The 14247-nt window shown below is 43.9% G+C and overlaps 1 protein-coding gene and 1 long non-coding RNA gene across 2 annotated transcripts; both read right to left on the bottom strand.

Moving 5' to 3' along the window:
* Positions 1-2764: 2764 nt before the first annotated feature.
* On the bottom strand, positions 2765-4868 carry LOC103630396 (uncharacterized). The gene is made up of 2 exons (XM_008651449.4): positions 3283-4868; positions 2765-3199 (listed from the first exon to the last, which is right to left on the bottom strand). The coding sequence occupies exons 1-2, from the start codon at positions 4653-4655 to the stop codon at positions 2950-2952; spliced, it is 1623 nt and encodes a 540-aa protein (XP_008649671.3). The 5' UTR covers positions 4656-4868; the 3' UTR covers positions 2765-2949.
* A 198-nt stretch (positions 4869-5066) lies between these two features.
* Positions 5067-5891, bottom strand: LOC109940643 (uncharacterized). The gene is made up of 3 exons (XR_002263276.3): positions 5769-5891; positions 5612-5676; positions 5067-5451 (listed from the first exon to the last, which is right to left on the bottom strand). It is a non-coding gene; the product is annotated as an uncharacterized lncRNA (long non-coding RNA).
* Between the last annotated feature and the right edge of the window lie 8356 nt (positions 5892-14247).

The raw sequence follows: 14247 nt of genomic DNA, 5'->3' as shown, positions 1-14247 counted from the left end.
CCTGCATCACCACCAGCAGCTTCCCCACCGCCTCGGGCGCGGAAGCCACGGCCTCCCGCATCCTCCGGTCGCCGCCGCCCGCGCAGCAGCACAGCCACAGCGCCACCACGGCAGCCTCCCGCCCCGCCGGCCCCACCCGGATCATCCGCCCCATCACGGCGGCCGCCACCTCCGCGGCGTCGGCGCCGATGGCCGCTTTGCCGTCGCCACAGCGCGCCGCCTCCGCCAGCAGCCGCAGCGCGGACTCCGCGGCGGCCGTGGGCGCGGCCGCCACGGCCAGCGCCAGCGCGGGGACGGCCCCGGCCCGGACCATGGACGCGCGCGCCGGCCGGCCGCGGACCTGCACCGCGGCGACCATGCACCGGATGGCCGCCTGCGACGCGGCGTCCCTGAGGATCCGCACGAGGTCCGGGAACAGCTCCGGCCTGTCGGCGATTGCGGTCTTGGCGTCCGCGTCCACGCGCGCCGACGTCAGCATCGCCTCAAGGACCGCGGCGCCGTTCGCGCCCGCGCCGAGCAGCGTCGTCACGACGCGGCCCAGATCCTCGGCGACAAGAGCAAGGACGAGGCCCTCCCTGGCCTCTTCCGCGATCCCTTCCGCGGACAGCACGGCGGCCAGGGCCTCCACCGCCATACTCACCCTGTCGCGATTCTCCGTGCCATCCCCCGTCAGGTAAGGGACCAGCTCCGGGGCCACGGTAGCAAGGACCCTCACCGCGTCCACGCGCGCGTCGGCGCCCGCCCCGCCCTTGGCGAACGAGAGGAGCGCCGGCACCGCGGAGTCGAGATCGGCGGACACCGCGGACGCGACCGAGGCCCGCTTCCCTTTCTCCGGCGCGATCTTGGCCGCCAGCGACCGCACGGCCTTCTCCGCGGCCGCGGGCTCCCCGTCTGCGGCGGCCAGCTGCGACAGCACCTCCTCGGGCGACGGGGAAGGCGGCAGCGTGGCCGCGTGCAGGTGGATGAGGCGGCGCAGCAGCAGGTTGGGAACCAGGTCGGTGGACGCCAGCGGCAGCCGCGTGGCCGGGCAGGTGCGGTGGCCGGAGTCCAGCCAACGCTGTATGGACGCGCGGTCGTACGTGGCGCCGGTGGGGAGGCTGACTGGCGACCGCATCACCTCAAGCGAGATCGGACACCGGAACGCTGCGGGCGTTGGCGGCGTCCCGGCCATCACGAGTGGTTCCGGCGGCTGGATCCGGCGCCTCGCCTGCTGCCCGGCGATGGCCGCGTCCATGGCTAGCAAGGTATGAGTGCTGTTCAGAGACGAGGGAGGAGAGAGAGTGTGTGGCGGGCCTTAAGAACGCTGGAGTGACGTCGGCGAGTCAACGGTCAAAGTCAAGTGGCGTGGGTGGTAGTGGTGTTGACGTTTTCTTTTGGAAGGAGATGGCCCGGCTTCGTGCCATCAAGGACGAGCCGGGAGGATGGAAGGTGGGTGGGATGGGGATGCAGATGCCAGTATACCCCTTTTAGATTTTTTTTACTCCGTGTGGGTCCTACTTCACTCCTTTTGTTCGGTTTAGAGTCAGCCTCTTAGATTGACTTTAATTCGAAACGCCTCTTAGATTGACTTTAATTTGAAACGACTTCTACTGATTCTTTTACAGAATTTTATTTTTATAGATTGCAGCTGCAATAGTCCAAACAATAGCAATAGTCCAAACAGCTAGTTGCAAAATTTTACGGATATATAGTCTTTGGATCTATAGCTTTTAGTATCGATTGAATTACGATTAAATCAATATTAACGTAAGTATTAATACTAGTTCATAGTGGTGGATCTACGAATAAAGTTTGATGGGCCACCGCCAGCGTATGCGGCGACTGTCAGGGCATCAACGTTCACCCGCTGAGGGCGAGCGCTATAGCGATGTCCTTATAGGTTTGGCATGATGTAGTTGTTAGATTAATTGGGTTAAAACCTATTGACTAGTTAATCAAATAAATTCAAGGCACATCAGTGATGGAAGTTATAATTAGTTAATTGGCTCTTGATGACTGGGAGTTACATGACCCTCATTTCATGACTAGTAACTCATGTCTTTGATGGCTGAGAGTTACTGTTTTGATAGTCCTTTAACTTATGTCTCTTAATGGTCGGGAGTTACCATTATTTGATAGCCCTTTATGGTATTAACCTAGAAGCTAAGGGGGGCTCCTGGTGCCTAGAAGAAGAGGTGCTACCTCTCATCCAAGGACATACGTAACACCACCAGAGCTATCCACTTTTGCGCTGTGTTTTGCTTCCCCGTTTTGGCGATCTATGTGCACATATTTTATTGGAAGAGTGGGCCTCCAAAGTTGTGCCTTCACCAGAGACTACACCCGAGGAATAGAGGGTGATCAAGTTTTTGGGGAGCGCATCTGCGCGACTACTCGCTGCGTCCAATTACTTCCAGAGGGTACAACTACTTCCCGATGGCGTATCTACAATATGTCACATCTCGATGAACTACATCGAATAGGCTTATAGGCTCGACTAACAATGTTGGATAACAACACATCTGGTTCATTTGGAACTGGCTCCGCCTCTAGGTATTTTTTATGAACTATGTCCTTCATATTACATTCTATTTGGGGAGAATTGGCTGTGTACCATTAAAAGAACACATGTTTGACAATGTACCATTAAAAGATCCCTTCTTTGTTGTATACCATTAAAAGATTGCATTCTTTTGAGGCTCACCACATCCGTTAAGTCACAGTTAAATAGGACACAAATGCCCTTGCCCCTTCCAACGTAGAATATAACAGATCAAAGAGGCCATAAACACATTAAAATATGATATAATACTAATTTTGTCCGTGCATAACGACTTGGCATAAGACTACAAGCTGTTCATAGTTCACAGAGACCCTAGTTCACATGGTAACTAGACAAATGCCCAAAAGCTAGCCATAGAGCATGCCATAAACTAAGTTACAGTACATGCTAACATTGCACTAATACAACTAATCAATGATAAGCCTGCGGTTGATTCCTCCAGGTGAGATAAATGTCATCCTTCTTGTTGTCACACCCGGACTGGTTGGAGACAGGGACGCCATCCTCCTTGTGGTAACACATGGACTTGCTCTTGCCGGAGAGAGGGACGCCATCCTTCTTGTCGTAACACCTGGGCTTGAAGTTAGTGGAGTTTTCACAATGTTTGATGGCTCAGCACCTTTTGTGGAGTTTTCATAAGCTTCGGATTTGGTTTTGCTACAAGACATAAATAGGATCAGTAAAGGAGCAGATTGCATCACGAGGCATGGAATACTAGTATATTACAGTATATTACCGACCTTTGCTTTTTTTGTTTTTTTGGACGAGGTGGTGGAAGCTCCTGCTCTAGTTCAGCTTGAGTTGCATTGCATCCCTTCTCTATATGTCCAAACTTGAAGCACCTTTTACATTGATATGGACCTCTTTTTCCTGGCTCTCCACTAGCCTTAATTCTCTGCTTCCTTGATCTCCCAGCAGGCCTTTCTAATGGTGGAGGGACCATTTCAAAACCAGGGTCATTCTTTGGCCATTGAGATTTGTCACCCATTGGAATGACCTCAAATTGATAAGCAAGTTTAAACCTCTCTACTGAGTAGTAATCATCCACAAAATCCTCGATTTTTAACTCTTTCTGTCTAAATTTTCCAAGTGAAAAGATAGCATGACTGCATGGTTTTCCAGACACCTCCCATTGTCCACAGCCACAAGTTCTTTTGTTAAGGTCAACACCATACCTCCATGTCTTCCCTTCATTTGTTGTTCCAGAAATCTCGGCTGCTAGTAACCCACTTTTGCTAAAATCATAATTAAGCCCTCTACTTTTCATGTTCAGCTCATGTAGCACACTTGGAAGGATATGGCCTTCAAGTCTATTGGCAATATCTTGCCTTGTGGCAATCTTTTCCATGATCTTCTCTCTAATTTTATCCATCAGATCAACAACTGGAAGGTCTTTGTAATCCTTAATCCAATTGTTAAAGCATTCAGAGATGTTGTTATTGACATAATCAACTTTGCACTTTTTAGAGAATTTTGATCTGCTCCAAATCAATTTGTGATGCTTGTTTAACCAAGGGATTGCTTTAGGAGCAGCAGCTGTAATATTTTCCACAAGGTAATCATGCCTACGAGTTGTACATGCCCATGCACAAGGCCACATAAACTTCAGCACATCCCCTTTGTACTTCTTCCTGAAATTAGTCATAAGGTGCCTAAAACACTCACGGTGCTCAGCATCCGCCTTGAATATTTTTTTGACACCATATGCTAATCCCTTACAAGCATCACTATGAATTGTCAACCCAGGTGGAGTCCCGATGGCTTTTTTCAGATTGGCCATGAACCATGCCCAATTGTCATTTGTTTCTTTGAAGAAAATGGCATACGCAACTGGATACATCCAATTGTGTCCATCAATTGCAGTGGCTGCAGCAAGCCCTTTGTACTTTCCAGTGAGGTGAGTAGAATCAACACCAAGATATGGTCTGCACCCAGCCAAAAATCCATCAACACATGCTCTAATGCACACAAACATCCTTGAGAAGTGCATTCTCCCATTAACCTTCTGGCAATCAATCTCAATGATGCTTCCCGGGCAAGACTCTTCCAGTGCTGATTTGAATCTCCACAACATTGTGAAGCTCCCCTCCCAAGTACCATGAAGATCATTCATGGTTGACTTCTTCTCAGACCACACTTTCCAATATGACAATTCAAGGTTGTACTGTTTCTCCAATTTTTTTGTAACTTTCTTGCGCTAAGAGAATGATCCTCTTTCACAATGTCCTTAGACCTACGTGCCAACCAATTTATAGTGGCCTCTCGCCCCTTTACTGTAGCTGAACTACAACAAGTGTGCATGTCCAAATCTGAAAGTTTGACCACCTGAAAAAATGTAACAAAAAAAGAGAAGTAAAGATCAAGTACAAAACTCCTCATCATTGTCTGCTGTGCCAATCACCTCATCTACATGCATCTCTTCATAGACAATATTGTCTACATCCATCTCCTTGCCCACCGAATATGCTGCAGCAAGCATATCTTTGCTCACCACATCTGCTACTACAGCAAGCATTTCTTTCACCTTGTCCACATTGGCTGCGGTAGCCATCTCCTTGCCCACCACATCAGTCATAACATGCAGCGTCTCCTCTCCCTCCTTACATCTTCCCATTGTCATAAATAACTTCACCAGATCGAATGAACTTACCAGGTCACTAAGCTGAGCATCTGAAGTCAACTTACATTGCCATTTGTCACCCTTTTCAACAACCTAGAAAATTGGCTTTTGGCAGCTACCCCATTTGAAATATGAATCCACATCTTTCTCTAAATCAATAAGTGTATAGTGTTCTAGATTCACAACCAAATTTATTGTTCTGCCCCGATTGTACACCTTTTTACCATCAAGAACGGCGAAATAAGAGTTGACGGTAACATCTATTTTATGCAGATTCTTTGAATTATCCCTGAAATAGAGACCGAACACAAACGGAACAAAGAAAAAATTTTAAGGACCAATCAACAAGATAGATCCCATTAATTCACTTCAAAAAGCCATAAGCTTGTACTCGTACATGAAAATACCAAAAAAATTAGAACAATTTTTAGAATGCGAGAGGAGATTACCCTTCTGAAACACAAGCAGGATCCATCCCAGCTCAAATCCCCAACCAATTTCAGATTAATGAGCACTGCAAAAAATTCCCCAAAAATTAGGGTTAGAATATGAACTTATAGTATGGGAGAGGAAAGGGAGGGGAGGGGAGATGAGAGGAGTGCTCACCATGGAGTGAAGGAGAGGGCGAAGGAGCTGGAGCCACTAGCAGAGAGCACACTGTCGGGAGGGTCGCCGGGAAGCTCCGCGAGCGGCTGCTTTTGCTTTGCTTGTGCCTGGGAGGAGCGGACTCCTGGGCTGGGAGCGTACGTGAGGTTGAGAACGAGCAGGCTTACTAGTTTACTAAGGCAAGGGGCAAAAGAGTCATTTCATAACTCATTTTTAGGCAAAGAAAAATAAATCCGTTAGTATTCCCTAACGAAGGTGACGGAATGCTATAAACCTTCAACGTTGTAACCTTTCAGTGGTACAAAGCAAAGAAGAAATCTTTTAATGGTACATTACCAAACATGTGTTCTTCTAATGGTACACAACCAATTCTCCCTTCTATTTGATGCCACTACTATGTCATATGTACACTGCGAATGCAAGCGATCATGCTCCTGCTCACTTTATCATATATGCTTGTTTCATGCTTTAATTTGGATTAAACTGAACCAAAAATTGCCACTAATTCCAACGATCCAAAAACTTGATAGGGCTTTTCGTTAGAGGGTTTTGCTGCACAAACTAAAACCGAATGTTTTTTATGGAACAAACAACAAGAAATGGGTTGGCAGGCTTGAGCTGTGGCTTAGGGCTATGAATGTCCGGTTCATTACAGTTGAGCGTCCTGAAGGACCGCACACTGTTAAGGAATAAGGATGACTGGGCTTTCACAGCCGCCGACACCTCGTGACACCTCGTTCAGAGCGGCTGTAATCAGTGTTCTTGGAGAGAACTTGGTCGATTCTTATATGTGACATCCCTCTAAGGAGTTGTGGGATGAACATCAGGTAAAATATAGTGTGCCCGATGCAGGAAGTGAACTGTTCATGACTACAAGAGGATTGAAGACCGTTCTGTTGTAGAACATGCCTATGAAATGGAGGCTATACAACCTCTTTTAGTACGAGTTGGTGGCTTGAACCACTACTAGAGGAGTGTGTAAAAGGTGGCTCCTCTATGACCATATAACCCATTTAATATCGGTTGGAGTCACCAATCAATATTAAAGACACTAATTGGCACCAGTTTATATAGAACTAGGACTAAAAATGAGGTTTGGTATTAATATCCAGTACTAAAGTCCATTTCTGCAGTAGTGTTTGAAGGGAACATGAAAATTATTTGTGGGAGCAGTTCGAAAGTCGATATGCATAATTGGATGGTTTAGTTGTGGGAGAATATCACGAAATTCGGATGTGTGAACAGCATACCTTTACATAGAGCCAAAATTTAGTTGAAAAAAGGACCATCACACGATTTTCATGTAGAACAAACCCAACTTGTAGCCTACTAGTAATAACCAACAAAACCAAATCAAACTCTACGAAAAATGTATATATATCCATGAAATTACATTTTGTTTCCTATACAGTATTTTGTGGGACCAAACAAAACGTTGGCCAGCCTTTTTTTTAAAAAAAGAATCTCCTTTAGAAGGAAAGAACTTTATAAAAAGGGTGAGCCAGATCAAGATACCAAAGGGTAGTAGTAGAAACAATAGAGAGAGACATTCAAAGGAGCATTAGTTAACACAGAAAACACCAGGAAAGAACCGGGTTTTTTTTTAAGTTTGCAGTCGGAGAGATGCATGCATGCATGCAAAAGCCATGAACCAACAAAGCTGACCACACTTTGCGTCTCACTCTGAAACCTAAACTGAAAACACAGGTCCTGATTTCCGACCGTGCGCATCAGCAAGAATCCGTGATTTTGACACTCGGGCGGTGGTCCACGCCGACGAATCGCGTAAAGCCTGCATGATTGGCCAGGCGACGAAACGCGCGAAAGCGAAACAAAGGCGCGGGCGCGGCGCATATCACATATCCACTCCTCCCCTCCCTCACGGCGCCGGCGCCGGCGACGGCGAAGCAGCCTCAGCCTTGGCGCCTGCGAATCCGGAATTCCAGATCTTTCTTTTGGATCTTTGCGTTGCGTTGCCGTCCACGTTGGGAAGAAGGGGTCAAATATGTTTCACGAGGCTAATTGACCATCTGGGCGATGTTTATGGACTGGATACCTTTGTTTAGGTCTGGGAAATCGAGGATCCCGCGGGAATGGGCGGAGGTTAGCGTGACGGTGATCGGTGAGAATCAGAGAAAGCGGCGGGGGAGTCAACAGGACTTTTGGAGAGATGATGAAGGAAAGCATATATCGCTTGGAATGTGCTGAAACGCGGCTCCTTTCTAGATCTTTGTAAAGAACCGAGACATGATGTTCCAGATGAAGATTCTTTTGCTTGTACTAGTATTTAGACCTGTATGAATGCACTAGAACAGATCTAATAGTTATACTTATCAGTACTATAGCTTCCAATGCCTTTCCACCCATTTGCAATGCAAATTAGAGCTAGATTTATGTCCTTTAGATCGACTTTTCATATTTCTATATCCTTTAGCTTCATGTCAGTTTCCGCACAGTACAAATTAGAGTTATATTTTTATTCTTTAGAACTTTTTTTATTTTCAATTCTATATTTTAATTTTAGGTACTAATGTTTTGTGGTCAGTATATAGAAATAATCCTGACGGCACCAATGACAACGAGAAACTAAGGGTGCATTTATTTAAGGAGTGGGGGAGAATAGAGTGGCTCTATTCCAATTTTTTGAACGTTTGGTTTCCAACAATAAGAGTGGAGCGACTTCTGGATCTCCATATGAAAATTTGTTATAAGTAGTTGGAACGCTCCCGCTCCACAAAAATAACCGGATGCGAGCGCTCTCCCGGATGTGAGCGCTCTCTCTCCTCTTCTACCCTCTACACTCGTACGGTTCTCGAACCAAACAAATAATGGAACGGCTCCGCTTTATTCTACTCTTCAACCAAATAAAAAAAATAGAGCGACTCTGTTCTATTTACTAAACGCAGAACAGGACGAGTTCATTATAAAAAACTGGAATAAAATCGTTCTATTCTAGTTGACTTTTCAACCAAACAGAGCATCAATAATTTTTTTCCCCTGATGGTCGTCTGTAAAGGATTCCCGCCATGAATTTTCATTGATCTCAAAACAACCTGGCGGATGTTAGAAGTTGTGGAAAATCTATTACGAGCTATAAAAAAATACTGTGAGCTACGTACGTGCTGCAAAAAATTTTTTAGTTAAAACATATTCTCTCTCTTTTTCTCCCTTGAACATCTGACAAACAATTCTATTTTTTTTCATCCACGTGAAAAGCAAAAAAGCTGAAAGCCAAAAGCATGGTACAAGATGCTACAAAAAATGGTTCTAAACGAAAGCGGCTGCTTGTTAAAAAGCAACTTCTAGTTCTATCGTTTTACTTGGTTTTCTGTTTTTTTACTTGAGTAGTCAAGGAAAAATAACGAGAAAAAATAACCTTCCATAAACTTGTCCACGATTATTCGATGGCGAATTTATGGGGTTTACCATGAGATCGGGAGTTGAAACTTTGGGCACAAGAGACACGAGGGTTTATAAAAATTCGGTATCTTAATATGATATAATACCCTATATCATGTTTATGATGGATCATTGTATCTTCTGATGTTTAGGGAGTTCAAATCCTAAAGAGGGACAATAGTTTAGACATCGAGTCGGTTATGGAGTCGCACATGAGTCCAACTCTATGTTTATAAGTTTATCTCTTATTCGGTTGAGATCCTTGCAATATTTGCGCGCTTCTAAAAACCTCTTGGCTACGACTTCCTCCCAGACTTATTGCCGAGTCTATGGGCTCTTTGCCGAGCTCATAGTCCCTTCCACTCGTACTTGCTTTTGGACTAGCCTAAGCGCCTGCCTATCTCTTCTCTTGGATATGCTTCTTTTGATTATTAAACTTGGTTTAGTACCCATGGTACATATAACTAACAATAGCCCATGAGTCCAATTTAGCCGAGCCATTGAATCACACAAATGAGACTCTTCTGTGTATCTTCTGAAATGACTTAAGTTATTATGATCAAATAAATCTATCTTTGACTGAGTCACTAACTCATTTCAACAACCCTCAAGCCCATGGATTTAGTTTAGAGCTCAGAACTCGATCCATTCATGAATGGCTTAAGATTCCACAATCTCGTGTTGCTTCAACTTTTATGGACCTCTATAAAGGGAAATCCCATGGCGCTTCAACTTCCTCATGCATATAGCCTTCATTTTCTGCTTCCAAATGCTCCTCTGCAACTGATCCTTCATCTTTCTTCAGAGAGCCCTTTCCCTAGAACTTGCTTCGACGCCATTGATCCTTTAATCTGCTCCAATTTTACTACTCCCAATGGTTGCCACTCACTCTCATAAGTTTCAGTCTTCCTCATTGGAATGCAAAGATCTACAAGCTCTTAATGTTGTAGGACTATTACAAGTGAGAAAGGTGATCGAATGGTGCCTGCCTTGCAAAGAGCCTTGCTTGATGCTAAACTAAGAGGAGGTCATGGCCTTCGCTCTATTCCTAGAGCACGAGTTTAGCATACCTGCCTCCAAGTAGTTTTGTGACCTTTTCAATTTTATCAAATTGAGTTGGTTCACTTGAACCCTAACTCCATCTTGTATGTTGACATTTTTCCCACATTGCGAAGCCTACCTAGGCATCCCTTCTTTCTTTCCTTTATTCCAACACCTCTTATTCTTATGTCCATGACCAAACAAGGATCAACCCATAGTGGTTGGTGGTGTTGGGATACAACTCTAAGCTCACTGTTAATATCTTGGTTGTCCCTTGAAAACTTCTCACAAATACTAGCACAGACATTATGTTTACTATGGCAATACGTCCAAACTATCTGAGTTCTTGGATCAGCGACTCAAACCTCGATACAAATGAATGAAAGACCCTCATCACAAATATATAGATGCCATCTTAGCTATCATGAAAAAAAAATCTAGGAGTTGAAGGTCTTCACCCTTAGGTTTCATGGACCTAGTGTTTAGTCCCTCCTCTGTGCGATAAGGCGAATTACGTGTGGGAGTATGCCAGGAACAAGGACTCCTTTCAGATTCAAGGATGAGTCTATCAACATATCAGATGCTAAGACTACAGTCTCTAGTCTTATGCGGCACACACGTGGGAACTGCTTGCACCTCCACTAGCATGCAACCTCTCGAAGTATATATGGTGGTGATAGATCTAAGACCACATGTTTTGGGATTTGCACTCCCTCCTCGTTTCAGGCTTGAAAGTCGCCTAGAGGGGGGTGGATAGGCGAAACCTGAAAATTATAATTCTAAATACAAACTAGATCCCTTGATTAGTGGTTAGAACAAGATTCACAATTATCGGAGTATAAAACTAAGTCCTTTGCTTGCAACGAGTATTGTTTTGCAAAGAGTGTGGAATTTAATCTATAGCAATACTCCTAGAAATGTTAGTGGAGAATAATGCAAGAGGGCTTAGATAAGAAGAAGATAAGCACAAGTTCTTTCTTGCAAGGAGTTGCTTCTCTAAATGAGAATTTAACTTGAAGCAACTCAAAATAATGTTAGCAAAGAGTAGCGCAAGAGAACTTAGAAAGAGAGAACAAACAAATCACAAGCAATAAACACACGAGACACGTGTGATTTGTTTTACCGAGGTTCAGCCCTCGAAGGCCTAGTCCCCGTTGAGGAGTCCACTAAGGACAAGTCTCTTTCAACCCTTTCCCTCTCTCAACCGATACCCAAGATCAGCGAGCTCTTCTTCTTCTCAAGGATCACTTAAGACCCCGTAAGGATCACCACACACTTAGGTGTCTCTTGCTAGCTTTACAAGCCTCCAAAACTTTGGAGGAAGTTCAATGGGAGTCAAAACTCCATGCACAAATGAACGCAAGATGTAGCACACACTTTCTCTCAATGAATCTCACAAGGCACTAGAGCTAAACTCTCACAAGAGGCTTTCTTTTGCTTGCTCTCTCTTTTGTGGCACTTGTGTGGTTTGTAGTGGTCTAAATCTTGTGTATAGGATGTATCAATGAATAGAGGTGGTTGGGAGGGCTTGAGTATGTCAACTATATGACTTGGAATGTTGCTTGAGCTCCCACACTTTGAAGTGGCCGGTTGGGGTGGTATTTATAGCCACCAACCAAAATGTAGCCGTTGGAGAAGGCTGCTGGCGATGGGCGCACCGGACAGTGCGCCACCGGACAGTGTCCGGTGCGCCGCCACGTCATCTTGTCGTTAGGCCCTGGAGCTGGTCGACCGTTGGAGGCTTTGTCCTCATGTGGCACCGGACAGTCCGATGTCACACCAGACAGTCTGGTGCCCCTCTGACCGCTGCTCTGACATCTGAATTCCACTGTTTACTTTGTAGAGTCGACCGTTGCGTGCAGATAGCCGTTGCTCCGCTGGCGCACCGGACAGTCCAGTGGCACACCGGACAGTCCGGCGAATTATAGCGGAGCTACGCCTGGGAAACCCGAAGCTAAGGAGTTTGAGCTGATTCACCCTGGTGCACCGGACACTGTCCAGTGGTGCACCGGACAGTCCGGTGCGCCAAACCAGGGCACACTTCGGTTTCCTTTTTGCTCCTTTCTTTTGAACCCTAACTTGTTCTTTTGATTGGTTTGTGTTGAACCTTTGGCACCTATAGAATTTATATTCTAGAGAAAACTAGTTAGTCCAATTATTTGTGTTGGACAATTCAACCACCAAAATCAATTAGGAAAAGGTGTAAGCCTATTTCCCTTTCAATCTCCCGCTTTTTGGTGATTGATGCCAACACAAATCAAAGCAAATATATAAGTGCATAATTGAACTAGTTTGCATAAGGTAAGTGCAAAGATTACTTAGAATTAAACCAATATACATTTCATAAGATATGCATGGATGGCTTTCTACATATTTAACATTTTGGACCACTCATGCACCACTTGTTTTGTTTTTGCAAACTCTTTTGTAAATTCTTTTCAAAGTATTTTTGCAAATAGTCAAAGGTAAATGAATAAGATTTTGAGGAGCATTTTTAAGATTTGAAATTTTCTCCCCCTGTTTCAAATGCTTTTCCTTTGACTAAACAAAACTCCCCCTCGATAAAATCCTCCTCCTAGTATTCAAGAGGGTTTTAGATATTATTTTTGAAAGGGGTTATACCAATTTGAAATTGTATAAAAAATAATATACCAATTTGAAAGCACTTCTTTAAATACAAATTGAAAGACTAAAATTTTTGAAATTGGTGGTGCTTCGGTCCTTTTGCTTTGTGCTAATATTTTCTCCCCCTTTGGCATGAATCACCAAAAACAGATACTTGTGAGTGAAATATAAGCCCTAAGTAACTACTTTCTCCCCCTTTGGTAAATAATATGCGAGTGAAGATTATACCAAATTAGAGGGCTGGCGGAATACCGGCAAGGAAGGATAATACCGAAGACGTAGAGTGGAAGCGATGTCTTTGCCGAATACTTCATTTCCCTTTCAATCTAAGACTTAATACATGATATGCTCATGAAAACATATTAGTCTTAGCCTTGGCACAAATAGAGATAGGAAATATGCAAATGTACCAAAGGAAAGAGACATGATTAAAAGGATATGTCAATTAGGCTTAAACAATTCTATATAATATAGATTGCTCCCCCTAAATATGTGCTTTGAGAGGAATACAAATTTTTGGTCTTAAATGCCAAGTGCACATAATTAGGTTAATGAGATCATGTCTATATCATAGAGAATGTGAAGTGCATTGTGTCATATTATAGGTGTGATGCTCATGACAGTTTATGCACTTATGAAAGCATGTTAGAAACATCTTAAGCATTTACCCTTAAGGATTTCAAAGAGGCTTAAGGACCATCCACCTTTGGAACAAAGGCAGCTTATCCTCGTTACAAGGTTAAGCTTTAAGCTCTTTGACAATAAAATTACTTCACCAAGTTTTAACAAAGATGCAAGAATGAATGTTTGAGAAGTTAAATTAGGTATGAATCAGGGTTATGCATAGACATGCTTTCAAAGAGGAAGTAGTTTTACCCTTTTGTACCATCACGTAGAGACAATCTCTTCATTGTGCTTTGTCCTTTAGTCTTAGTTGCTTAAGACCTACATTCAAGACAATGTATGGAAATATTTTGCACAATAGAGATTCTACAGCTAGTGATCCTTCTCCAAGTCATTTGTTAGCATATAGCAAATGGATAACAAATTTGCATAAATGTACCATGAATTCTCCTTTTAACTTAGTGCATATCAAGATATATTGATTGATAGAATATACGGCACTAAGAAACATAAGTGTTTATTCAATGATCAAACTAATAACAGATGTGATCAAAAGAACAACATATGCATTAGATAAGCTTTAAAATAGGAGAATCCAGTAAATATGCTACTTTAGCAATGAAGGATACAATTCTTGATTAAGATGACATTACTTTACCAAGAAGAATTGAAAAGTAGTAGCATACTTCATGATAAACTTATTCTCATGCAAGAGACTATATGAGATTACTAAGATAAAGCGATAGTCTCAACATAATCAAGATATAGAAAGAGGCCCCCCTAAAGATAT

This window comes from Zea mays, chromosome 6 (genome assembly GCF_902167145.1).
Source record: "Zea mays cultivar B73 chromosome 6, Zm-B73-REFERENCE-NAM-5.0, whole genome shotgun sequence".
In the NCBI taxonomy this organism is placed as follows: Eukaryota; Viridiplantae; Streptophyta; class Magnoliopsida; order Poales; family Poaceae; genus Zea; species Zea mays.
This window is presented reverse-complemented; position numbering and strand designations above follow the sequence as displayed.